The 23,207-nt window shown below is 43.5% G+C and overlaps 14 protein-coding genes and 1 non-coding gene across 15 annotated transcripts; 4 read left to right on the top strand and 11 right to left on the bottom strand.

The window, feature by feature from the left end:
* Positions 1–1,479, bottom strand: K450DRAFT_262171 (uncharacterized protein). Its single transcript, XM_051592432.1, has 3 exons — positions 993–1,479; positions 600–889; positions 1–461 (listed from the first exon to the last, which is right to left on the bottom strand). Exons 1-3 carry the CDS (start codon positions 1,435–1,437, stop codon positions 105–107), a joined length of 1,092 nt encoding a protein of 363 aa, XP_051440390.1. The 5' UTR covers positions 1,438–1,479; the 3' UTR covers positions 1–104.
* Positions 1,480–1,783: 304 nt separating this feature from the next.
* K450DRAFT_262165 (uncharacterized protein) lies at positions 1,784–2,810 on the bottom strand (the record flags this gene model as incomplete). Its single annotated transcript, XM_051592431.1, has 5 exons — positions 1,784–2,116; positions 2,174–2,225; positions 2,302–2,418; positions 2,487–2,616; positions 2,686–2,810. The coding sequence occupies 5 exons, from the start codon at positions 2,805–2,807 to the stop codon at positions 2,088–2,090; spliced, it is 450 nt and encodes a 149-aa protein (XP_051440389.1). The 3' UTR covers positions 1,784–2,087.
* A 119-nt stretch (positions 2,811–2,929) lies between these two features.
* K450DRAFT_262160 (uncharacterized protein) lies at positions 2,930–4,002 on the bottom strand. Its single transcript, XM_051592430.1, has 2 exons — positions 3,114–4,002; positions 2,930–3,035 (listed from the first exon to the last, which is right to left on the bottom strand). Exons 1-2 carry the CDS (start codon positions 3,803–3,805, stop codon positions 3,026–3,028), a joined length of 702 nt encoding a protein of 233 aa, XP_051440388.1. The 5' UTR covers positions 3,806–4,002; the 3' UTR covers positions 2,930–3,025.
* A 174-nt stretch (positions 4,003–4,176) lies between these two features.
* On the top strand, positions 4,177–4,960 carry K450DRAFT_262158 (uncharacterized protein). Its single transcript, XM_051592429.1, has 2 exons — positions 4,177–4,329; positions 4,407–4,960. Exons 1-2 carry the CDS (start codon positions 4,242–4,244, stop codon positions 4,778–4,780), a joined length of 462 nt encoding a protein of 153 aa, XP_051440387.1. The 5' UTR covers positions 4,177–4,241; the 3' UTR covers positions 4,781–4,960.
* A 452-nt stretch (positions 4,961–5,412) lies between these two features.
* Positions 5,413–7,091, top strand: K450DRAFT_215845 (uncharacterized protein; the record flags this gene model as incomplete). Its single annotated transcript, XM_051584846.1, has 3 exons — positions 5,413–5,517; positions 5,589–5,797; positions 5,863–7,091. The coding sequence occupies 3 exons, from the start codon at positions 5,413–5,415 to the stop codon at positions 7,046–7,048; spliced, it is 1,500 nt and encodes a 499-aa protein (XP_051440386.1). The 3' UTR covers positions 7,049–7,091.
* Positions 7,092–7,146: 55 nt separating this feature from the next.
* On the top strand, positions 7,147–10,239 carry K450DRAFT_262153 (uncharacterized protein). The gene is made up of 5 exons (XM_051592428.1): positions 7,147–7,307; positions 7,382–7,538; positions 7,613–9,261; positions 9,324–9,536; positions 9,600–10,239. Exons 1-5 carry the CDS (start codon positions 7,179–7,181, stop codon positions 9,999–10,001), a joined length of 2,550 nt encoding a protein of 849 aa, XP_051440385.1. The 5' UTR covers positions 7,147–7,178; the 3' UTR covers positions 10,002–10,239.
* Positions 10,214–11,745, bottom strand: K450DRAFT_284409 (uncharacterized protein). Its single transcript, XM_051593506.1, has 2 exons — positions 11,528–11,745; positions 10,214–11,460 (listed from the first exon to the last, which is right to left on the bottom strand). Exons 1-2 carry the CDS (start codon positions 11,738–11,740, stop codon positions 10,426–10,428), a joined length of 1,248 nt encoding a protein of 415 aa, XP_051440384.1. The 5' UTR covers positions 11,741–11,745; the 3' UTR covers positions 10,214–10,425.
* Positions 11,746–12,513: 768 nt separating this feature from the next.
* K450DRAFT_262149 (uncharacterized protein) lies at positions 12,514–13,965 on the bottom strand. Its single transcript, XM_051592427.1, has 7 exons — positions 13,868–13,965; positions 13,691–13,789; positions 13,377–13,615; positions 13,219–13,292; positions 12,961–13,111; positions 12,855–12,889; positions 12,514–12,788 (listed from the first exon to the last, which is right to left on the bottom strand). Exons 3-7 carry the CDS (start codon positions 13,613–13,615, stop codon positions 12,631–12,633), a joined length of 657 nt encoding a protein of 218 aa, XP_051440383.1. The 5' UTR covers positions 13,691–13,789; positions 13,868–13,965; the 3' UTR covers positions 12,514–12,630.
* Positions 13,966–14,079: 114 nt separating this feature from the next.
* On the bottom strand, positions 14,080–15,147 carry K450DRAFT_262142 (uncharacterized protein). The gene is made up of 4 exons (XM_051592426.1): positions 15,061–15,147; positions 14,836–15,000; positions 14,353–14,728; positions 14,080–14,275 (listed from the first exon to the last, which is right to left on the bottom strand). Exons 1-4 carry the CDS (start codon positions 15,092–15,094, stop codon positions 14,164–14,166), a joined length of 687 nt encoding a protein of 228 aa, XP_051440382.1. The 5' UTR covers positions 15,095–15,147; the 3' UTR covers positions 14,080–14,163.
* An 89-nt stretch (positions 15,148–15,236) lies between these two features.
* Positions 15,237–15,806, top strand: K450DRAFT_262139 (uncharacterized protein). The gene has a single exon (XM_051592425.1). It carries the CDS (start codon positions 15,279–15,281, stop codon positions 15,627–15,629), a length of 351 nt encoding a protein of 116 aa, XP_051440381.1. The 5' UTR covers positions 15,237–15,278; the 3' UTR covers positions 15,630–15,806.
* A 471-nt stretch (positions 15,807–16,277) lies between these two features.
* Positions 16,278–17,661, bottom strand: K450DRAFT_262133 (uncharacterized protein). The gene is made up of 3 exons (XM_051592424.1): positions 16,945–17,661; positions 16,664–16,871; positions 16,278–16,581 (listed from the first exon to the last, which is right to left on the bottom strand). Exons 1-3 carry the CDS (start codon positions 17,436–17,438, stop codon positions 16,462–16,464), a joined length of 822 nt encoding a protein of 273 aa, XP_051440380.1. The 5' UTR covers positions 17,439–17,661; the 3' UTR covers positions 16,278–16,461.
* Positions 17,662–17,720: 59 nt separating this feature from the next.
* K450DRAFT_t107 lies at positions 17,721–17,793 on the bottom strand. The gene has a single exon. It is a non-coding gene; the product is annotated as a tRNA-Met (tRNA).
* Positions 17,794–19,118: 1,325 nt separating this feature from the next.
* K450DRAFT_154306 (uncharacterized protein) lies at positions 19,119–19,343 on the bottom strand (the record flags this gene model as incomplete). The annotated part of the gene is made up of 1 exon (XM_051583958.1): positions 19,119–19,343. A coding segment is annotated over one exon (225 nt), but the record flags the coding sequence as incomplete, so codon positions are not given.
* Positions 19,344–19,833: 490 nt separating this feature from the next.
* Positions 19,834–21,215, bottom strand: K450DRAFT_262129 (uncharacterized protein). Its single transcript, XM_051592423.1, has one exon. The coding sequence runs from the start codon at positions 21,140–21,142 to the stop codon at positions 19,886–19,888; it is 1,257 nt and encodes a 418-aa protein (XP_051440378.1). The 5' UTR covers positions 21,143–21,215; the 3' UTR covers positions 19,834–19,885.
* Positions 21,216–21,265: 50 nt separating this feature from the next.
* K450DRAFT_303599 (uncharacterized protein) lies at positions 21,266–22,688 on the bottom strand. Its single transcript, XM_051593796.1, has 2 exons — positions 22,622–22,688; positions 21,266–22,553 (listed from the first exon to the last, which is right to left on the bottom strand). The coding sequence occupies exon 2, from the start codon at positions 22,414–22,416 to the stop codon at positions 21,343–21,345; it is 1,074 nt and encodes a 357-aa protein (XP_051440377.1). The 5' UTR covers positions 22,417–22,553; positions 22,622–22,688; the 3' UTR covers positions 21,266–21,342.
* Between the last annotated feature and the right edge of the window lie 519 nt (positions 22,689–23,207).

The following is a 23,207-nucleotide window of genomic DNA, read 5'->3' as shown; positions in this document are numbered from 1 at the left end:
CGAAACCAAACTGGAGAAAATACAAGAAAAAATGGGCTATATTCTAAACTCCGGTTCGATACCCATCCATGATATCTGTTTTTTTTTTTTTTTTTCTTCTTCCATTATTCGATACGATTCATTCGGGTCCAAACATATTCTTGAGCAATGGTAGTGAGGGCTAATCTCAAAACCTTGGCCAATTTCTCCTCCACCCATTCGTTTTCTTCGTAAGGAATGTCCAACCATTTTTTAGGGATACTTTGAGAGAGACCGTGGAATTCCAATTGATGTTTCGGGTCACTCAACATTAGCGTAAGGGTCATGTGTTCATTTTGATCGGTCATAAGGTCAAGATTACTGGCTTGGATGGAGAGATACACTGGACAAATTTTGATTTCACTCTGTCCTTCTGATGGGTTGGTGGTGTCTGTAGTAGAGGTGGGTGCCGGGTGTCTTTCTACCAGCTTTAGGATGTCCTCCTACAATTAAAACAGGGGATCAGTGAGAATTCCAAAGCAAACACAAAACCGGGTTATACCTTTGCCGACTGCTTCATTCTCCCCCCAACACCCGCACAAATAAAGAACTTTTGAGTTTTCTTTTAAATTGAAACATACTTTAGCAGCCTCTTTAGCTTTTGCCAAGCTTTCGTGAAGCGTTATTGTGAAAGCGCCGCCATCGGTATCGTTTTTACCCTCATTTTGGTCGGTCTGAACGACGACATCTCCGGTGGCCGTCTGTTCCAGTACAGATGACCAAGCTCGATAAGTGATTTGTTCCAAACCTAGATAGCCAAGCTGGCTCTTGCTTAGCCAGATTTCCACAATTTCCTCGTCCGAAAGTGGGGGAGCAACAGTATCAAGCAATGTATTAACTCCATTCAACGTAAGAGTTCGGAGCTCGCTACCTATAACCAGTGGTTAGAAAAAAAAAAGTTTGGCGGGTTGTTAAACAATCAAATCTTTGAAAATGGACATGACCCGACTTGATAGAGGAACGACAGTTTTTACCTATTTTACCAATGTTTTCCTTATTCACGAAGGATTGAATATCCTTCACACGACCTTCCAATAGCTTGGCCGTTTCAGAGTCCTGTGTAACTTTGTTGATTTGATCCGTACCTGCTTTGACGGCAGCACTGGCCTGTGACCAAAGGGAGCTTCCCCAAGAAGCCCATCCGCCATTGTTATCTTGAGGTATATCTCTTTGTAGGTTGTTTCCTGTCACTTGTGGTTGACTTGGTTCTTCCTTGCTTGACACGCCTTCAGTTGGTTCAGATGTCCATTCGTCGATAAACGACATGATCTCCTTGGCATCGGCAGGCTTTTGGGAATCAGCTCCAGTATCCGGATGGTCGTTTGCAGACGATAGACCGACATCGGCGTCTATTGAATCCAGAAACTGCTGTGCGGCTGTGAGTGACGAGTTGGTTTCTTCAGTGGGTGGTTGCGACATGGCCAAACAGTAGAATCAATAAGCTGCGTATCTGCGGACTTCCAAACAGTTGGAGCTTACCAGCTCCTTGAGTTTTTTTTTTTTTTTTTTTGGGCATGTCACACACATTTATGCTACTATTCGCGTTTAAGTTGCTATTGTCAATGAAACATCACACCATGAGCACAATAATTTAGTATAGCTCGAACGGATAATTCATTAGCTTTAGTCTACTCAAAAGATATCCTGTTGTGCCGGCGCTATCGTCGTCACCTTCTTTATCTTTTCAAATCCGGCGAACGCGGCAACCAGATTAGGACGTGTTGCACTGTTAACGGTAACAACTCATAAGAGAAACCAATAGAGGGACCATTACAACGTTTACCTTCGACATGGCATCATTCTCTATTCACTTCTCAAGCATTATGACATCAACATTCATTCTCCTCTACACCATTCCTTTTCAGCTTCGGCTCAATCCTCAGCAGCGAGCTAATAAGCGGCATCGTAGCCTAAAGTAGCAGCTTACTAGATGTACATTTCCTACTCAGTCTCGTTGTCCTCTGCCAGGCACACATCAACCGATTTTGCGTAAAGTATCCATGCGATAGGCTTTATTAACAGTAGTAGTCTTTCTATCAGCTTCACAGACCTCTTATATGTAGCGCGCTTTATTTTGCCTTTGGAGTGATATCTTGTTCTAAGGATGTGTGTCAGCGATCAACTTCGTATCTTCAAAACCACTGACTGCACTTACCCAAGCCCCAAACATGCGTTTTCAGTTCCAAATGCTCGATGTTGAGTGCGTCCTATGCACATTAAATGCACAAGTTAACACATGCAGCTCCTACTTTTCATGGAATCCCAGTGGCTGCTCCAACTTACATAAAGCTTCTTCAATTCGACTCGTAAATCCTGAAGTTGCTGTGTCGTTGCGGTTGTTTCCTTCAATTTAGATAGATCCCGATCGATTGATTCAATTCGTCGTGCATAATCTCGCACCTATTGACATCCATTACTATGATACTCGCTAATGCACTGGTAGCTAACCGTTTATTGAGACACTTTACCTTTTCGGTAGACGCTTGCAAATCCTGTACTGAGCTCAACAAAGTCGCTGAAGCGGTGTTATACTCTTCCAAAAGGTAATAGTATCCCACACCTCCTGATATAGTGACACCGAGCAGAAATCCCAACAGACTATACGCGACGTCAGTACGGGAAGAAAAACCTGGGAATGAATGAATGAATGCGAAGCTATATGCTTACCCCCCTCGCACAGCACCGACAGCCTTTGGCGCTTCCGTAGAGTACCCACGGCTTAAAGATAGAGGCCTGCACACCTTGCTCGCCGAGCCAATACGGGTGGTCTGTCTCAATAAAGTGTTCATGGTTTGAATGCTTCTGACCGTACTTTCACGGCTGAGCACATAAGAGACACGACTCAGCTTAGGCAGCCACGTGACATGCGGCTCAATTTTTTGTACTGATAATACGAGAGATATATTTGTTTACGCGCTAAAATTATACAAATCACTATAGGGTGAATACTGCTGTAGTTTCTTTTTTCTACGTCCAAAGAATCGAAATAGGGGAACCGGCCTCATATTTAGTTGATTCTAAAAAGGATAATAAGGTGAGATGGGTGGCCATGGATTGTTTTTTCCACGCTTACAATCGGCTTTGTGGTTATTTACCTTGCAAAACGTGGCCGTTCTAACTTTATGGATGGCATAGGATTCAATATTTCATCAGGAACAACCATAGTCTTCATAGTGGTGTAAATCTCTTTGACATGGATGCCACGATCAACTAGGTCCTTCAAGCCAAATGTATCCTCTTCCACAGACTCAACTTCACTACTTCTGGCAGGGGTATCATTTTCAATGGCGGGAGAGAGTGGCTCCTTTTTGCCACTTCCGTAGAAAAAGTAAGATGACAATGGTCTCTTGCTTGAAGGGGTTTTAGGGCTTGAGCAGTCATCCGATGAGATACTGCTATCTGAGTCGCGTCGACTCATATCCTGCTGAGACGTGCGAGAAGAAATGATCACGGACGCCCTCCCTGTGGAAAGGCTCGATCTTTGCTTGAGTGGTACAGACGACATTTGAATGGCCGCCGCTAATACGGCCGCAAGGGAATCTTCCGTGGACGATCGTTTCATGCGCTGAGAAGACGATGCTTCGGATTGTAGATCAATAATATCACTAGGATCGATTGTGCTGACTGTAGAGAGCGTAGATTCAGACCAAGCAGGCGAGTGTATTGGGGTTGATACGCCGTATGTAGAGGATCTTCTTGGGGGTCTTGCTATTATCGAAGCACTTCCAGACTCCAGCGAAGATTTCTCTCTGCGAACAGCGATAGATGACGAGCGTCTGAAAGACATTACGAAGTGCCAAAAGTAATGAAGAGAGAAAGGAAGAAGGGATTGGAGCCTATATGGGAGTTAAAAAATAATTAGGTTGGGAGGTCAGGGGACGGGAGATCAACCTGTCCAGGAGGGGATGGTGTGTGCAACCGAACATTCCCGCCTTTGGGAGAGGTAATTTGAACACAAAATTATGGAGTGGAAGAGCGCACCACTTGGAAATTTTCCGTGCGTTAGTCGTCGGCGTACCAAAAGTCTTCTCAAACTCATGGCTTGCATAGGATTGGCTGAAATATGAGACAAGTCAGCTCGCAGAAATGCCTATGCCAATGTAATTTTCAACAAAACCCTAGCAAAAGACAACACTACCTCTCTTTGCTCTGTTTCTATCCATTGTTTTAGCCAACTTTTCATCAATTGATAACAGGTCGATCATTTATCAGGCAATGCAGTAATGAAGATCCGCAATTATATCTTGCTACTCGTTTGCTGCCTACCTTTCGTCCTTTCAAGCAAACATGACATAAACAAAATCTGCAACGGTACGTATTTATGTTTACTTTAATCTATCTATCCATATTGAGAAAGCAACGTATACTAATTGGATAATGACTCTTAGGATTCGAACTTATCACACCAGAAGGTGGTCAGCCTTCTATGGACGTCCCGCCAACAACGACATATACGATTGGAGAAAACCTCACCGTCCAATGGAAGCTTGGAAATTCGTTGGTAACCAAGTTTGTTGCGATTGAGCTGTTCTCTTTCACCGGTTTGATCGAGTACATGTGGATTGGAAAGATACCAGCAGAAGAAGGATCTAAGAACATCACTTTGAACGTACGTCCCACGGTAGCAATTCCTGGGATATACTTTTTGAGAGTATGGGGTGAATCTTCAAACGGCCCAGCATGTATAACCTATAGCAAAACGTTTAGGCTTGTTCCATATCATGTTCATGATCAAATTTTCATGAATTTACCATTGCAATAAACATAATTGCAAGCTGATGATAGTGGACTGACCAGTATATCGCATTGAGTAAAATTCAAACATCATAAAAATTTGCCCGCCACTCCTAGTTTATTAAGGAAGAGCTTCAATATTATCACCATTACAGTCATGCTCCAGCAACGAACATACTGATGAAAGTAAAAATCGTTGACCGTTTTATGTCTGGTTATGCTATTTATTATGTTGAAGGCAGGCGATCGATCATTTGAAGACATAGAGACAGTTGCTTTGTGAAGGTCATGAGATTCAACTCAGTTTGCCAAAGCAGCGGTCATTCACGTATTCACATGGGGTTACCACTCTGCACACTGGCATGCTCAACATTTGCTTCGACGTTATCCTTGCTTCACGTCATCATAAGATCTATTTGCGGAGGTCGTGTACTGCTCAGGGACAAAAGGTATATAATAATTGGTAGCTTAATTATGCATTTCATTTGCCTGTTCTCTGCTTTTCATTTTTTTCAACTGGTTGTGGGTGCTACTTTCAACTAACTTTATAAACGGGCGATCACAAACGAGCTGTATTCTAAGATGCTGGTGACTAAACGTAGTAGTGTTATCGCAATATCCACTTCAGCCATGCTGTTGTATCTATTGCTTCATATGACAATGTTATCTTACTTTCGGAACACTTTGGATTTTTCGTACTACAACAATGCTAACGTGAAAGAGTCGCATACACAGGCTAAATTCTTGCATATTACAGATCTGCACGTAAGTGAAGTGACCCAGTACGATGAAGACTATGCCAAAATATCGTTCGATTAATGTTGTTACGGTTGTAGGTGGATCCCTTTTATATGACTGGAAGCAAAATTAGTACTGCGTGCCATCAAAAAGAAAAAAAATCAAAGAGCCCTGACATAGGAGCTGGCCCTCTAGGTGACCGGGCATGTGATGCACCAGTGGGGTTGGCCATGGCCACATTGAATTGGATCAAGGACCATCATGGGGATGAAATTGATTTTGTTGTCTGGACTGGCGATAGTGCAAGGTATGTAGCCCTTAGGTGCCGCCAATACTGTTTAATGCGGCATGCTCATCGTCATTGTTCCATAGACATGACTCTGACAACAGTCTCAGACGCACTAAAGAGGAAATATATGATGTGAACAAAAACATGTCATTACTCATGTACAATACCTTTTCGCAATCACCTCTATCCTCCAAAAAATCAATACCGATCATTCCAACGTTTGGCAACAATGACATATACCCTCACAACATCCTCTACGGTGGCAACAAAGGAAAGAGAGTTTTTGAGAAATTTTTAGACATATGGAAGCCTTTCATACCTAAAGACCAATATGAGACCTTTCTTACAGGAGGTTACTTTGCTGTCGACGTGGTTCCCAACCATCTCAAAGTAATTTCGCTCAACACCATGTACTTTTACAATTCCAACGCAGCTGTTGACAGCTGTAGCAAGAAATCATCGCCTGGCCATCAACAACTAGAATGGCTACAAAAACAGCTACGTCAGACGAAGAAAGAAGGGACAAAAATTGTCATCATTGGTCATGTACCTCCCATTCCCAAAGCTTATTACAGCAGCTGTTACAGGCAATATAGCAAGCTGGCACTTAAGTACGACGGCGTCATATCTGGCCATTTGTATGGCCACCTAAACATGGATCATTTTCTAATACTGGGCGATGAAGATACAACAAAACATGGTAATCAGCATGAAGAAGCTGCCTTAGCTGACGATACTATAAGCATCAACCGCAACATCCCAAAATATCTGAAAGCTCTACGGGACTCCTATCGTTCCGTCAACTACGTCAATGATGGAAAGGTACATCATGCTGTGATTAATATATCCCCGTCGGTGATTCCAGAGATGAACCCAACCTTTCGAATTTTTCGGTATGAGGCAGATGAGAAGGCGTCTACATTTGGCGACCTGGTGGGATACACACAATGGTTTGCCAATTTAACACACTGGAATACCCACCAGCCAAAACATAACGCAAAGTTAATTCTTCAAGGAGAAAATCATGTTCTTTCTTCAAGGAAAGGTCACAAAGATGATAACAATAATGACAACGCAAATATACCTTACCTAGAGTACGAGGTCGAGTATGATACTTTGGAGGATTACAAGATGGAGGATTTATCGACCGACAGTTGGTTAAGCCTTGCACGCGACCTTGGTGGTGAAGGACATACCTCAGAAGAACTCTGGAATAATTATGCATATAGAATGTTTGTACAGTCAAAGGATGTGAAAGACCTTGCGTAGGCCATAGAACTATTGAATTCAGAAGCGCGCGGATGAAAGTGGCATTTATTTTTTATATTTTCTAAAAAATCATAATTTTTTAACCCCATAGTTGCCAGGCTACATTCTTCCCAAGGCAAATGTGAGTGAAATGTCACAATCTGAACCAGGGAGTAGCAGATTCAGGAACTGTGGTAATCCACTTTTATGTGAATGGCTCGAAGAATGGATGGAGAAAGCTCAAGGAATACAAAGCAAAGCTTACTTCGCGTACAAAAAGGTAAGTGAAAAAGAACTGCACGCGTACCATTCACAGCATGCCATGCCATCTCTCATACCATTTATAAAACACAGGCGTATGCGTCGATGCTCGTCCACCCTACACCCTTTCAACATCCTTCAGAAGCCGAGAAACTCCACGGTATCGGGAAAGGTCTTGCGCTGAAACTCGAGAAACGTATGACTGCACACTGTAAAGCAAATGGAATACCAATGCCAGAACGTGTCAAACGTAAGCAGCGCTTCTATGTATATTTGACGCGAAGCATCGACTTAACATCAATTGGCTATGTGCGTACTTTACAGCTTCGGGAAAACGCAACCATGACCAGATCAGCACTGGAACTCAAGGTGATGGCGAGGTTTCGGAAAGCTCACAAAGTCGACCCCGCCAGAAACGAAAACAGTCAACCTATGTTCCACGATTTCGTTCAGGAGCTTACGCTATTATGTTGACGCTTTATGAGAGCGAAGAAAGTGGTATAAATCGGCTGTCGAAAGAGGAAATCGTTGCTGCTGGTCAGAAATACTGCGATTCCTCCTTCGATATGGCAGAAGCTGGGAGGGGCTATACAGCTTGGGTCAGTATAAAAACACTCTTGGAAAAAGGATATGTTTGGAAACAAAGTAGTCCCCCTCGGTATTCCCTTACTGATACTGGGAAGGCTATGGCGGAACAACTTGCACGAGCTTCTGGAAAAGGATCTCAGCGGTCACAGATGGCTTCCGCCAGCGAACCGTCCACCTCAACCAATCTGCAATCCTCTCAACCGGATAGCAGACAGGAAGACGAACGTACGACGCCACTGAGAATAGAACCGGTTTTAGAAGCATCTGTCATAGGGACTCCAAGCAGACACCCCATTGCGCTTACAACAAGTTCAGCGACGCAAATTTCATCTAGGAGTATACAGCCATCTCAACAGGAACCCTACGTTATATCATCCGATGAAGATGAGACGGATTTGATCAATTCGGGAACCATCTTATTGGCTCACGATGAAAACGAAGTCATTCTGTCTGATATTACGACCAATACCAACAAGGCTGCAACGACTAGCGATGTTCCTCGGTTTGAACAGTTCTGGTACACTTATTTAGACGGCGAAGGACAACATGTATCGAAATCCCGTAACGCAGCAATCCATGTAGACGATATGAACTTCAGCATCCTGTATAAAATTAAATACCATACATCACAAGAGAGCCATTCATTCGCCTCCAACGTTAAAATGACAAATGCAATAGGCAACGGTTTCGCTTGTGGCTTTTTAAAAGAGCATGTAGCTGATTCATCATGTCCCGGTTTGGGTCCGCACGATATACCAACAACACCAAACAAGCCTATAAGCGTTCACACTTTACAAGTTTCCGCTTTGAGAGCTGATATTGAAGATGATGGTCAGCCTGGTATACAAGAACTATCAAGTGACGATCTGTGGACTTTGCAATACGAGCCAGAGGCTTACTCACAAAAGTCTGCAACAGATTATGCAGCGTCCGAATATGACGATGTTCTCGACGCCAACAACTCACAGAATCTTACTCAACAATCCCAAATCTCGAATACATCTGCTTATGCCAACAGTCAACCACTTTCACAGCTCGATCCAGGCGCAGCCACATTATCTCAGATGTCTGCACCTGAAACAACGCGAGACTTCAGTGCCATTCAATGCCGCAGTTATCCGCCCGGCTCATTTGAAGTCGTCCTTGTGCTAGATTCTCGAGAGATCAAATCCAGACGGGATCGTGATTACATGCGGGACATGCTACATCAGAGAAACGTTACTGTTGACGTTCGCTCCTTGGAATTGGGTGATGCTATATGGGTTGCGCGACAGTGCACAGATGATGGTCCGGTGGATGAGCTGTTCTTGGACATGGTGCTGGAACGCAAGCGTATGGATGACTTGGTATCAAGTATTAAGGATGGCCGCTTCAAAGAACAAAAGGTAACAAGCGACCATATGCAGGTTTTAAATTGTGTTTTCGAACTAACATGGATCAACATTAGTATCGACTGAAAAAGTCGGCAGCAAAGCAAGTGTTTTATGTCATTGAAGAATTCAATATGGATGAAGCCATTCGGTTCGGCCAACAAGCAGTGCAGACGGCATTAGCATCCACACAAGTGGTCGATGGATTTTTCGTCAAACATACCGCCTCCATTGATGAAACGATTGATTATTTAGAAAGGTTAACGAACGCATTGAAAAAGGACTACGAGGTAAGCCTGTGCTATAGAATGTGTATTCCCCAGATATGCGGTCTGACTTTGATGGCTTTTTAGGCCCAGGAAATCTTCGAAATCCCATCGTCTGCCGTTGACAAATCCGATTACATGGCGCTCAAGAAGCATTACAGAACCAATGACCCTGATGGCAATTATTTGATCACCTCCAACCTCTATGCGCAACTCAATAGCAAGTCAGGCACCCTTACATTAGAAGACATGTTTGCAAAGTTTTTGTTGAACATCAGGGGCGTTAGTTCAGAAAAGGCGTACGAGCTTAAAAAAATATATCGAACTCCACACCAGCTGATGCAAGCGTTTGATACGTGCGTCGATTGCTCAGAGGAACAGAATCTGGCCAAAGATGCTACAAAAGCCAGTTTACCTCGACGACGTTGGGGACCATCACTGAGCCGAAAGCTTTGGGACATTTGGCGATCGCAAGAATATAAGAACTAGAGCGAGACCATTGGAAAACATCACACTATATCATATCTCATCATCTTCACCTTGACTTTAAAATGTATTTAGCATACCTCTCAATTTTATAACAAACCATTACTTGAATGTACTATAAAACCAATCACCCACCATTTCTAAGCGTCAAATTATGGAAGCGTTGGTTGTTTAATGAGAGTTATGGCATGTTGTGGATAGGGAAATAAATAGGTATATCTGTACTACTGGCTGATAGAACATATAGTACGAGTGGTGGATAAATGAATATAATAAATAAAAGAATACGAGACCTGGCTGGAGTTAGGCAAGGGATAATTATCTTGGCTAGCTGCATCATGGCATAGCAAGGCATGCTGTATTTAAGCCCATTTCGGGCGATGCTGGAAGGAGGCCAACATGGCAATTCGATACCACACAACACTCATTAATGATCTGACAGATCTGACCAAGCGAAACTTCTTCGATGAAATGTCTTGTCCAATCCTCCCGAGACGTAGGACTGTAACAACTTTGCTCTTCGTCCAAATGTACCGGACATTGGTACCATGTTTGGGTCTGACTTTCGCCTTTCTGCTGCTTTTGCGACTTCGGCCATATCGAGTGCACTATTATCAATGGTGACGGCTTGCGACACGGATCTGTGTCGCATCATGGGCAGTGATATTCGTTTCGCCGAACTATGTCTTTTCAACCGTTGAAAATCCATAGCTTTTACTTCGTCTCCTTGCTCCGCTGCTTCCACAGGGGAGTATTTCAGTGGCTTTGGAGGATAATTGGTGATGATAGGGGCCTGCGTGACATTTGCAGTAGGTTGAGGCACCGCAGCAGCATGGACGGCGGCGGCTCCATGCTGTGGAATAGCTATGGTGGTGTTTTCCGATACCGTAGAAGGTAATCTAGAAGGGACGGTCGTCAATTGATAGGTTCCTTGGAGGGTTTCATCAGCAGAGGAAGGAACCACTGGAGTGACCGCTTCTTGCGCTAAGACACGGCCATGGCTATTTTTTTTGTGTTGTGAAAGTGCAGACAATCTAAACGATCGTGCGGCGTCCAGACTAAATTTGCCTCTCGTCGTTTCTTCAGGAGGAGGACTAGGAAGATCTGGTACGTTTTCATCATGGGTCCTTTGCTTCCTCAAGTTATCCATAGACTTTGCTGTCTTGAACTTTTTCAGCTTCGAGCGGAAAAAAGACGATGACTTTCTAAGCAAGTTGTAGGACTCGGCATCCTTTTCATTTAATGTCGTTGCCTGCTCCTCTGTTGCAGATTCGTTCATTCCCTTTCCGCTAGCCATAGAGGGTGCGCGAGAGGCTTCGCTAAAATTCGGCGTATCACCTCCGTTGATGAATCTTTGGAATGCCTCATCAAGGACTAGCATATGAAGATCAGTTGACTTGTAAGGCAATTTAGTCGGAGTGGCTGTCGCTTGATCGCTTGAGGGTGGTGAATCATCGTCAGGCTACAGTATAAACATTAACCATGACGTATTGCATAATAAATCACAAAGGCTCATGCTATAAACTTACCTTCTGTTGTATATCCAGCTGTCGTGTAATTGGCTCTGTAGCTTTAGGAATAGGCTTAGGTTCGAATTGACTGAGAAGGTCGTCGGAGAAGGACTCCACAATATTGGTAGGAGTTGTTAGGAAAGAAAAGTCCAACAAATCCTTCTCGGGGACCATTATAGGTGCCGCCGAAGGTATTGGCTGCGATTGTTTCCTGGATCTTATTTTGAACATCTCACTGCAACGGATTATAAGTGGGAGACGTATTCGAGAGAAGCAGAATAAAGAGAAAGAGAAAAAAAAAAAAAGTGGATGAGGCGTTTGCTTGTCAAGTCACAAGCAAATGAGGATGAGCAAGTGGAAGAGATTGTCTTTGTTGCAGCGACACTAGCGAGATAAAACTTAAGGGGACGACAAGGGAACTCAGGCAGGCAGTCTATGGTGCTGGAGCTATGCAGGGGTAAAATGTAGAGAATGCAGTTTGGAGATATAATTTACAAGGGGATGATCTGAAGGACATGGCTGCCCTAGTTTTGCCGCGTGTTCTATTTCAGCATACTGACAATAAGCATAGGAGCCACTCGTTTCGCGAGTATATATTGGCGATAATCGCACAACATTGCCAAACATTGTCCACACACACAAATACTTTAGCAGTAGCCATCCAGGCAATATAAACATGCGATCGAGATACACTTGAAAAAATGCGATCATCGCACAAAGTCTAACGACACAACACTTTTTAGTATATAATAATCTTTTTTTTTGGCTGAAAAGGCAACATAGCAGGACAACGAGGAGCACAGAAAAAAAAAATAGAACACTTAAAGTAGGAAAACAAGGGACAGTTGAACGGATAAACAAGCTGTCTTTACTATGAGATACTTCCATATAAGGAGACTCTGTTGTAACGTCGTGTAGTGTCCTCTAAAGAATGTATCGACAATGTAGGAAGCATATTTTGCCCTTCTATCGTGCCATTGAAATTATTGTATTCTTACATAAGAATGGTTATGTAACGCAGGTCGTCATACATTTGCGCTCTCCAGGATAGATTCTTATACCTTTATTAATGAAACATGGGCAAGGGGAGGTCATGTATACCGAGATATACTCTGCCTTGTCTATAAGCTCTTTTCCTTCTTCACATTGAAAAGACGCTTTTCAGGCATCACCGCAAGGTACAGTCCAAAAAGAATAAAGCGGGTGACCATCATGGATATGAGTGCAATAGTGTACATGGTGATGCGGTACCATGGGCCAAGCTCAATTAGAATGGTAACTGTTATGTAATTGAATGGGCTATTAGATATGTGAGGCTTTTACTTTGCAGCATCACTGAACTTACGTGATGGAGGAACTAGGACGTAATTCAGATTGTAGCTGCGAATCACAATGTGTTAATCAATCTGAGACAATGTCTTATGAAGACCGATAATCATGATTGCTCTTACGCAGTTCGTAATGCTAATACTTGCAGCACTGGGCAATGGTAAAACGCATACAGGAAGAAGCTGAAAAGTGCCATATCAAGTGATGCCGGCATCACAACATATCGTTTCGAGTAGAGCAAATACGCTGGAGCAATGAGAATCAAGCCGTGCTCTGAAAATCACGGAAAAAGGTAATTCGGTAAATGAATCTCCGATATGACATAGCGGCAACGGAGTGAAAGAGAAAAAGACACCAAAAAGTCCCACATTTTTCCTTACCGACGAAAAAGTTGGTCACTTCACCGAGCATCTCGTGATCTCGCAAGTCCGGAAACAGAAGGGCAGCAATAGCTCTACAGTAAATGTTTAATAACACATGCTTTTGGACTGCAGGTAGTGCAGACCCCATGGTGTGGGGTGGATCTATGGTAACCTACCCCCAGGCTGTATGCAAGTATACATTCAACAACAAGTGTGGTATAGGTGATCGCTTGTCGGGCCACATCATCACCGCTATCAAAAGACCGGCACTCACATGACAAGGCTGCAGGAGGAACATCACGGTGTTGGAAGCGATCTTATGGATGACGGTGACTAGAAACGATAACGTTAAGACAACGAGGATGCCGATCTCAGTTGAAGACGGGGGGTATGGAGGTTGAAAGGTCGTCAGCATCTTGAATGCCTTGGTGCTGTAGATTATCTTGATATTTAGATCAATTCCAACCTAATTGCTGAGGTGTGTACTTACTGTGGGCCAAATGCTCTCCAGGCAAAGAAAAGACCGGCAGAGATCCACAAGGGCGCAAATGTAACGAATTCAAAGGCATGATGCGCTGGAGAAACGAACCTACATGCAGCCGTTAGCAAATCAATGCTTATAAGGGAGTAGAAAGGGTATTACCCCAGAAAAGAGTGAATGAGGTACCAAGCGCCAAAGATGGAATCTGAAAAGTCTGTTTCGGCCCCTGGACGCAAGGGAACCGAGTACTTTTCGACTATGGATCCCAGTGATTCCCAAGTCGTAATGTTGCTCGACAAAAGCATGTTCACCATGAGAAGAATGATCCTTTCCAACCTAGCGACCAGAAAGGCAAGTGGATGAATACAAATGGGATTTCGCTCCTGTGACTGCAAAAACGGGGAAATGGGAATACAACAAATTTATATAGTGGGATAAACGAAATTATACGGGTAGAACTTATGTATATAGCATGAAAGGGATTATTCATCAACAATCTCCATAGTGCTTTCAGAGTCTATGGAGGTTCGAAAAGTAGAGCTAGTGTCAAGGACAAACCGCCCGTTTATCATTCTGACCTGCGGAGCAAACGGGCTGTAGTGAAAAGGAGACCATCATGCATGGTTAGTTAATGAAAAACAACAGACAGTTCTGCCTGGCATTGTACTTACTTTTCTGTCAATATGACCGCTTCTTCACCAGCTGCCTTCGTCTCACTCTGGCCATCCTCTGGTCGTTCGCCTGCCATATCCTCCCAGAGCTCCTCTGTGCTGTCCTCTTCTAGTAGACGATCAATGTCTACTTGTCTTGCTTTGCGTCTTGGTCGCTTAGCCATCCATCCAAATGGTTGCGCCTGATACTTGCCTGTTTTTCGTCTTGCCTTCTGCTTGGCTATAACCACCTCAATATCGGGAGACGGAAATCGAACCTTTCTCGAATGCGGTTGTGCAGATGGCTGCCCCTGAACCGTGCGCTTGAGTATCGGTTTGGGAAATGATAGGCTGCCATTGCCAACATTGGACGCCTGAGCAACCTTGGGTGAATCAACTAATGATAGAAAAAGTCATAAGAAGTTTTAGATGGATAAACTCATTGGCTACACCGCAGTAACCAGCCTTTGTCATAATGATGAGAATAAAAGTTTCGCTAATTACATTCAGGCTCACTCATAGTCTCCAATTCTTGTTTTCTTTCATTGCCTTTCTTCCCCTTCTTCGTACTCAAATCGTTATTGGTGTTGGAAAGCTTTGCTCTAGCGGCTGGAGCGGAATGGCGGCGACCTTTAGCTACGGATGGAGTAAAGCGGGTTGTATTTTTATCTACCAATAAAATATGAATATGGCTAATAACGGCTGTATTTTTAATGAGAACGTACTTACTGACGGAAGGAATAACCCAAGTGGTAGTCTGCATGCAACAGTGTCTTCAAAATGTGATTCCAAAGAGCAGAAACTCTCATATGACATACTGGATGGACGGACTTTGAATGCTTGACGGAAAAAGATTGCTTTTTTCAAGCTCAGTCAGGACACGGTTGATCCCCATTTTTGGACCAGCAGAAAAAGCTTTTCGTTCGGACACTTGTTTCTTTTCCGCCATGGGTAATTCCAAACCAAAGCAGCAATCCGCTACATACTTGTCGTCCACGTCTACCTTAAGACATGCTACGGACAGAGAACGAGAGAGAGACAAGAGAACTAAACCAGCCGCCCTTACCAAGGAGTTCCAAACAATCGACTTTGATACCGTGGATACCAGTGTCTTGCGCAAATACAAGAGAGTCTACAAGATCAAAACGAGAAGCAAAAACGCTGATAGGGAAGAGTTGGTTCAAGCTATATCAAGGCACTTTGTGAACCAAGCTGTCAAGGAAGCTGATTCCGTGACATGCTTCCTCTACGCCATCCGCCATCGAGACAGTGTCATGCGGTTACCACTGAATGTATAAAATGAAGAAGAAGCTGTGCTTTTCTCCTTGTTTCTTTCATGTTACAGTCCTCTTTTATTCCTTGTAAAACTTTCTATTCCCCATCATCTTTCGTTAATACAGATCGTTTGAAACAACATGCATACCACACGTGCAGACTTCAAGTCGTTCAAAGTAGAGCTTTAATATGAAACAACAACTATTAGCAAAGTGATTTTGGTAGCGAAGGGTAGCATAAAGTGCCTATTGCTTAATTGGGGTATGAGATAACTTTAGATTCGAGTTTTCTTGGTATGAAAAGCAATCTGTAAACCAGTACAGATTCGGTTGCGTGGGGCCTGCTCCAAATCAGCAGAGAACATGCCGTAAAGTTAAGAAAAAAAAGATAGGTGACTGAAGCTCCCATAGAGTCAAAATATAGTACAGGTTGGACTGGACCAGCAGCATCAAATGAGGATCCTGGAGTCGTCCTTTGAGAGGTCGAAAATAGAACATGGTGTAAGGTGATTGACCAGCAGAGAGTTCTTCTTTCAAATGATATAGCTCAGTTTGCTCTTCTCATTGGTCTCCGTTCGTTGTATCTATTGACAGCATGTGTTAGACTTTCTTGGGATAAATGACGACCCACCTATTTTAAAAAAAAGTCAAATTCCACTTTACCATTCGCACGTCCGATTCAGTCTCCGCTTCCTCATAGCCAGACGGCTTCATGCTGATTGGAAACCCAACCGTGGTCGAGATTCCCAGTGTGTCCTTGTTCTCTTGCAAAGTCCTTTCTCTATTATGCTTCAAGATGCGTTCACTGGGCAAAGTGGGTGCTGGTGAAGGACGTCAGTAGGATACATAGAGTGGGTTATTTGCTAGACTCTTCCAATTTACCTGTACTGTTAAACAGCATCATCTCATCCGTCAGTTTCTGCTTCTGATTCATAATACTGTCCATCACGGATCTACGTAGTTCCGCCCGTTTGGCCTGCAAATAAGTCAATTAAGGTTAATGGCACAGTCCGCTGAAAGATTTCATCCTCCGCTATGCAAACCCACTTATGCCTTACCAGAAAAGTTACGTGGGCTGACCGAAGAGAACTTTGCACTTGCCGATGAATATCGGTATTCTTATGCCGTCTCCATTCAGAGACTTGCTCCATCTGCTTCTTTCGCCTGCTATCGATTTCTGACATAGCTTGAGCATAAGTTGGATGCTTTCCCGTCGAGATAGCTACTACTTCTTTTTCTATCTCGGCTAGCCGTTCATGATACAACCTTCAGGGACATGGATGTAAGTATGTATATATAAGAATGCTCTGCATTCAAACAAAAAAGACATATTATGTACCTCTCTCGAAGTTTAGCAAAGTCCTGTTCTATTGATTGTAGGGCTTGGAAGGCACCCCTACGCAGTTCCTCATAAGCCTCGGTGTGTTCTATATCGTCTGTTCCATCAAGTCGTCGCTTTTTACTGGGCTCGGTCCGGTCTTGATCGCTAGCGTCCAATTCATGTTTGGTAGTTGGCCCCTCCTCATGCTTCGCCGAGGTAGGGCTTCGGTTTTCCCACCCCTGGCTACCAGTGGGCTCCATCCGTGGTGACCGTAATGCGACTACATGGCCGGACTGAGAGTTCTGCAGGTCGCCATGGTCACTGAATGAAGCATGCGATGGACCAATGGTGCTGTTGTGTGGTGAAAGTGATTGCGGAGTCAGCGTAGCGTCGTCAGGAAGACTGGAAGGTCTAGCAGGGGAATGTCGAGTATTGACTTTCAGGCTTTTCTCTTCAGTGGCTGTCAGCTCTTCTTCAATGGGTGCCGTCATAGTAACGCACTGAAGTTGCATTGGAAAATCTAGAAAACTGCTGAAGCTCCCCTCCCGGAACCTGCTTTCCAAGAACTTGAGTGCGTGACGGTGTTCCCCCCTTCCGCATCTCGCAGTTCAAGCGGAGATCGACGTCACCTCACATCACCAAAGCTGTTCAACCCCATTACATAGGCCTTACCAAGAGATTTTTTGATTTCTACTTGAAAAAAAAACGCTAATATATATTTTATTTGAAGTGGAATCGGTGTGTTGTAGTAAAAAATAATTTAAGATAGAAAATGAAAATGACCAAAAGATAGATGCTCCACACCAGGATCGAACTGGTGACCTTCAGATTATGAGACTGACGCGCTGCCAACTGCGCTAGCGAAGCGACTGCTTTTTTGGCAAAAGCAGTCGATAACATTTAGCAAGTATATACTATTTTATTTCATAAATAAGAAGAAGCGGTACATTTCGTCTATTAGACTTATAGCTGACATGTCTCTTTATCTATGATAACCTGCCATGTCAGAAAAATTGTGAAGAGGATGACAGTCACTCATCTTTTTATAGTACAGCGTCTCAGGTTTTGGGTTAAACACCCGTGGAGGTTCCAGATGTAGCTTCAATGGCATTTAATGAGCCAACCTGGGTGCAACTCTGTACTTTATGATCTATGAGTTAGCAACATAGAATTAAAATTGAAAGAAGCTAACTAGTACTTCACTGAGTAAAATCCCAAAAAAAATTCACATTGCTCAACAGCGGACGGTGCCCTACTTTTATGCATCATTTGTAAGTGGCGTACGGTGAATTATGTTCGCTCGTTGCAGCCTGCATTGAAGGCAGAAATTTGAGGCTATGAAATTCTTGCCGTAAGCTGCTTTTTTTTTTTCTCCTTCTATATCGCTTCATCTTATCAGACCACTTGCATTCCTGCTATATTTGGTCTATGCACTCCGCTAGTCTGTCACATCGGCTTTCTTAATAGCCCTGTGGTGCCTATATTTTCAAATGTTCCTTGCCCTAGAGGCCCTAAAAATAGTTAAGTTGCTACAAAAACAGCAGAGAGGAGCATAGTATGAAACCAAAAGAACAAGTTGGGCATTCACAGATGTGGAGAAAAACTTGGATATATTTAACGAGTATCCTCCGAGTGGGGCTGACCGACGCTAAAGTTAGTTAACGCACTCACTCGACAGGTTGGCGTGTGAATAATTGTGGCCAAATGCACATAATGCAGCCGGTAGTTGGCAACGTACCCACACCTTTTTTTGGCACCTTGCCAATCAGAGTACTCTCGCTTACATTCGAGTGAGGTCATCCTATCGTACTCACGTCGATTACCTTGCTTCAACGTATGCATTGAAAAGAGCTCACCCACTACATAATTTATTAAACTTACTCAAAAATCGTTCCTTCAAAATAAACAAAAGCATGAAAATTTTTCAGCATTTAAGCGGTTTGCATGATTCACTCAGGTCAACTTGACAGCTAGCCATTTATTTCATTTGTGACAATTTAAAATTGATAGAATTTTGAACTCAATAGAACTGATGAACGTAAATAAAAAAAAAGGGACTGACAGTCATGAAGGGAAAAGTAAGAACTACTTTTTTTTTTGGTGGGATAGCTTATAAGAAGCATGTTCCTGCTTTACGGCCTGACCTCGAGGTCTCATTCAGTTTCCTGTTCTTCCTTCTGGCCACCGCGTGCGGCGCCTCCCTTTCGTGCGGCCTCCTTGGTTCTCTCGCTACCTTTTTCAAATTTTCCACTGGAAGCCTGACCACCCTTGGATGCAATAGCGTGCTGCTTATCTGGGTCCATGGAAGCGAATCCTCCAGTGTGGCTAGACTGTCCTCCCTTCTTGGCGATTTCTCTGACTTCCTCCTTTGAACGGTTGGCAAAGTTACCAGGGTTTTGGTTTCCGTGTGAGCTCATAGTTTAGACGATGTGAACAAGTTGTAAAGTCGAATTGAGGATTGGACGTCTGCATTATATAGAGGTTGCTGCGAAACAAGCTTGGTTTGACTTCTGTAAGCATTACGTTTATGCTACTCAATATTTATGCAATACGCCTGAGGGTACGTTCAGCATGGTCGTGGTGTTCACGACGAAAGGACTCTTTCTTTATACAGGGTTTTTTTGTATATTTTTAAAAGTGTTTGCTATGGTCATTCAATTTGCCATGTTAATTTGGAAAAACCTTAACGGTCTGTTACACCGTGACATAAAGTTGTTCAAAAGTTGAAAAGTTGGGAAACAGGCCGTTCAAACACGGCATATACGCATCATAGCAGTGACATGATTTTTCCATCATGCTCCACATCCTGGCAGCGCCATAGGTATGGAAGGAATTTAAAAGGCATGAAAGATTTGTGGTCAACACAATGATTCACCGCATCTAAGAGTACCGAGCTGAAAGGGCCCCTGTTCAAAAGGTATCACAATATACTGCTTCTATCTATTTATTTACATTACATCTATAAGGTAGGGGTGTCGATCGTGTCTATGATGCCACCGCCTAGACACCAGTCACCGTTCCAAACAACCACATTCTGACCTGACGCAATTCCTCGTATTGAAGATACAAATTTGACATCATAGTGACTTTCACTCGTCTTCGTGATCGTGCATTTGATAGACGATTGTCGATATCGAACTTGGCCGTCCAAAACAAGACAGCCATTCATTTGGCTCAATTCTGGAGGCTCGCCGTTTATCCAAATCCAATCTCGAGCAGTCAGCCGATTTGCGAACAAACTTGGATGATCGGTACCAGGTACACAGATAAGCTTGTTACTGGCGACATCCTTCCCGGCTACAAACCACCTCTCTGTTCCATGATGGATATGGGCTCCTTGACCAATGGTATAAGCAAAAAGTCCGCGATGCTGTCCAATGATGTTGTCATGTAAGTCGACAGCTGGTCCTGGTGGGGCATGTATGTATTGCGCTAAGAAGTCAGCAAACTTGGCTCGCTTCCCAACAAAACATATCCCCATGCTTTCTGGTTTCTTGACAATACTATCCAAACCATGGTGCAGTGCCAATTCTTTCACTCTAGTTTTAGGCAGGTGACCGAGAGGGAACATGACTCGACTGAATGCCTGTTCACCCACAGCAGAGAGATAGTATGACTGGTCCTTGCTGGCATCCAATCCTCGCAACAATTTCGTGACACCTTTTGAACGATCTATCCTCGCATAGTGGCCGGTGGCGAACCATGTCTCTGCACCTGCTGCAGAAGGACTACTTGACATGCATCTCTCCAGCAAGGCACCGAATTTAATTTCTCGATTACACATTACATCTGGGTTAGGAGTCACCCCTCGCTCATAGTCGTCGAGCGTCTTTTGGAAAACTTGGTTCCAATATTCTTTGGTGAAGTCGATTCGCCGACAAGGGATATCCAAAGTGTCGCACACCGACTGTACATCACGATAGTCTTCCTCGCTGGTGCAAACGCCTCGTTCATCGGACGTATCCCAGTTTCGCATATAGACCCCCTGTACCTTGTATCCTTGCTCTTTAAGCAAAATAGCTGACACGGATGAATCGACACCTCCAGACATGGCCAGAATCACCGAATCCCCTGGACTCGGAGATCGTTTGGGTATGGACGGCAATGTGTGCGAACACCGTTTCCCTGATATAGTTGGCTTGCTAGCATGTAGACGGTATAAGGAATTGAAGAAACGACATGCTATGCTGGTGGCTGCATTCCGGTGAGCCAGCATTAGAAAAAGATTTTAATTTACAGGAAAATCAGTTTAAACAAAGAAAAAAAAAAAATTATATAAGACTCGCTGATTGAAAATAAATAAATGAAAAATCCCTTCTATAAAATATATATGCTATGTACGTATACCAGGTCTCCAAAGCAAAGTATTTGTTGACGTTGCGTGCGCTGGTTAATAATTATAAGGTTGGGGCGACTCTATAATAAGTCTGCGGATTGTAGACGGCATAAGAGTGATTCACTCAGCCTTGGACTATCGCTACTGGTTGATTGCCTTGGTTCCGGTGGGTGGTTAAAATTGGGTAGTACGCAGGATAGCCTAAACCTTGCATTCTTGGTCGTTTCAGGTATCTCCTTTGCTGAATCTGAAAGTTGTTCGTGCGATTTACATCGTCTGATGATGGACGTTATTCGTTTCCCAATATGTGTGGGCTTCGCAAAATCCAGAAAGGAATGGATGCTGTTGGTCGGTGACTGGTTCGGCATGACAGTTTGAGAATAATCTGGCAAATCGCCCCACACAAGACACAAGTCATCCCCTTGAATCTTTTCTGAATATTGCGGTAAGGTGACAAAATCCTCACTAGTAGCCCCTGCTCGTAACACCCACATTTTTGAATCCAGCATAACTTCTTTAACTAAAAGCGGTCGAGATGCTACTTCGGCTTCATTTGGGTTCGGTATGGATACTTTGATCAGTACTTGTATCCAATGTTTTATATTGATATCTCTGTAGGATGTTGAAGGATGAAGTGGTATTTTGCGATCATCAGGTACTTCATAAAATATTCGGTCCTCCCAGGGTGCTCCGCGAAGATCATCCATGTTGATGCCTAGATTAGGTGAAACTTGATCTGTTCTTCGCAATGTAATCTTGTGATTGATGATACGAGTTACGCCCTTTTCTGGTGCCCTTATCGTGCATCTCTCATGTATCTTGACAGTGACGCCTTCTATCCGAGCTTTGGGAACCAACGATGAAAAGCGCAATGACACAGGTAAGGTGGTGCCTGGACTGACAATGTGTTTCTCAATGGTGATACTGTACTCTCCAAATTCTGGAAGACCCCTTGAAATTGAAATAGATTCAGCTGGGCATTCTCCAGAGACTGACACGTCCACAGGCAATCGGATAAGTTGTATTGGGACTTCGGCAACGATTTCGCTTGATAATGGAAATCGCCGAGGTCGACGCATTGATGCTATCAGTCGGTACTCGACGTATCCGAGTTCACATTCTATGGATTCTGGAACATCGTTAGGAATGAACATTTCAAAGGGAAATCGATTGTAGCCGCTGTATATGTTGTATAGTCTATCAGAGTCATTGCCATTGCCAAGGTCAATATTAATGCACTGATTTATGAACCGTTTTTTGTCGTATGTTTGGTTTCCATCAGCGCCGATTCCTGTTGCCAAAAAAATAAAAGTATGAGATTATATGCTACATTCTGCGTGGCTGTCTGGTTGATTATACCTTCTGGCCATAGGGTTTTCGCCACCCCAACGAGTCTAAGGCGAATGTCCTGAATCACCGTAAGCCGACTACTGTGCACGACAACGAACCCGCGAATTATGTTGTTATATTGAACAACATTAGAATTGCCGCCACGAATGTAAACAACTGGTTCAACCAGTTGAATGGATATAGATTTCTGGAACATTTAATGTCGTGGAATGTATGAGAGGGGTATTTTTTAAAAGAAACAAAAAAGAGCACAACAAGCAGGATACAATTGCCAATGTAAGGCTACTCTATAGCTGTTTTTTTGGGTTGTTGTACAGGCGGCAAAAGTAGTAAAAAAAGTAGGGATGCTGAGGCAAGAGAAAAAGTGAATGTGAAGAAACACAGTTATCCTTAAAATACTGTTTGGAACCAAATAACGTTAATCGCTAAATTCTTTTTGGGAACCGCAAGAGCATCCTTGTGCATCAAAGTGGACCCTCCTCAGATTTGCCCTAACCTCCTCATCTATCGTACATGCCAAGCTCTAGCAATAAAAAGGCAATAGCTAATTTACGACGGACGAGCAATTTCATCGCTTTAGTACCGGGCATCAATG

This window comes from Umbelopsis ramanniana (genome assembly GCF_025399195.1).
Source record: "Umbelopsis ramanniana AG unplaced genomic scaffold K450scaffold_93, whole genome shotgun sequence".
Classification (NCBI taxonomy): Eukaryota; Fungi; Mucoromycota; class Umbelopsidomycetes; order Umbelopsidales; family Umbelopsidaceae; genus Umbelopsis; species Umbelopsis ramanniana.
Note: the sequence above shows the minus strand (reverse complement) of the source record. Positions and strands in the feature narration are given on the sequence as shown.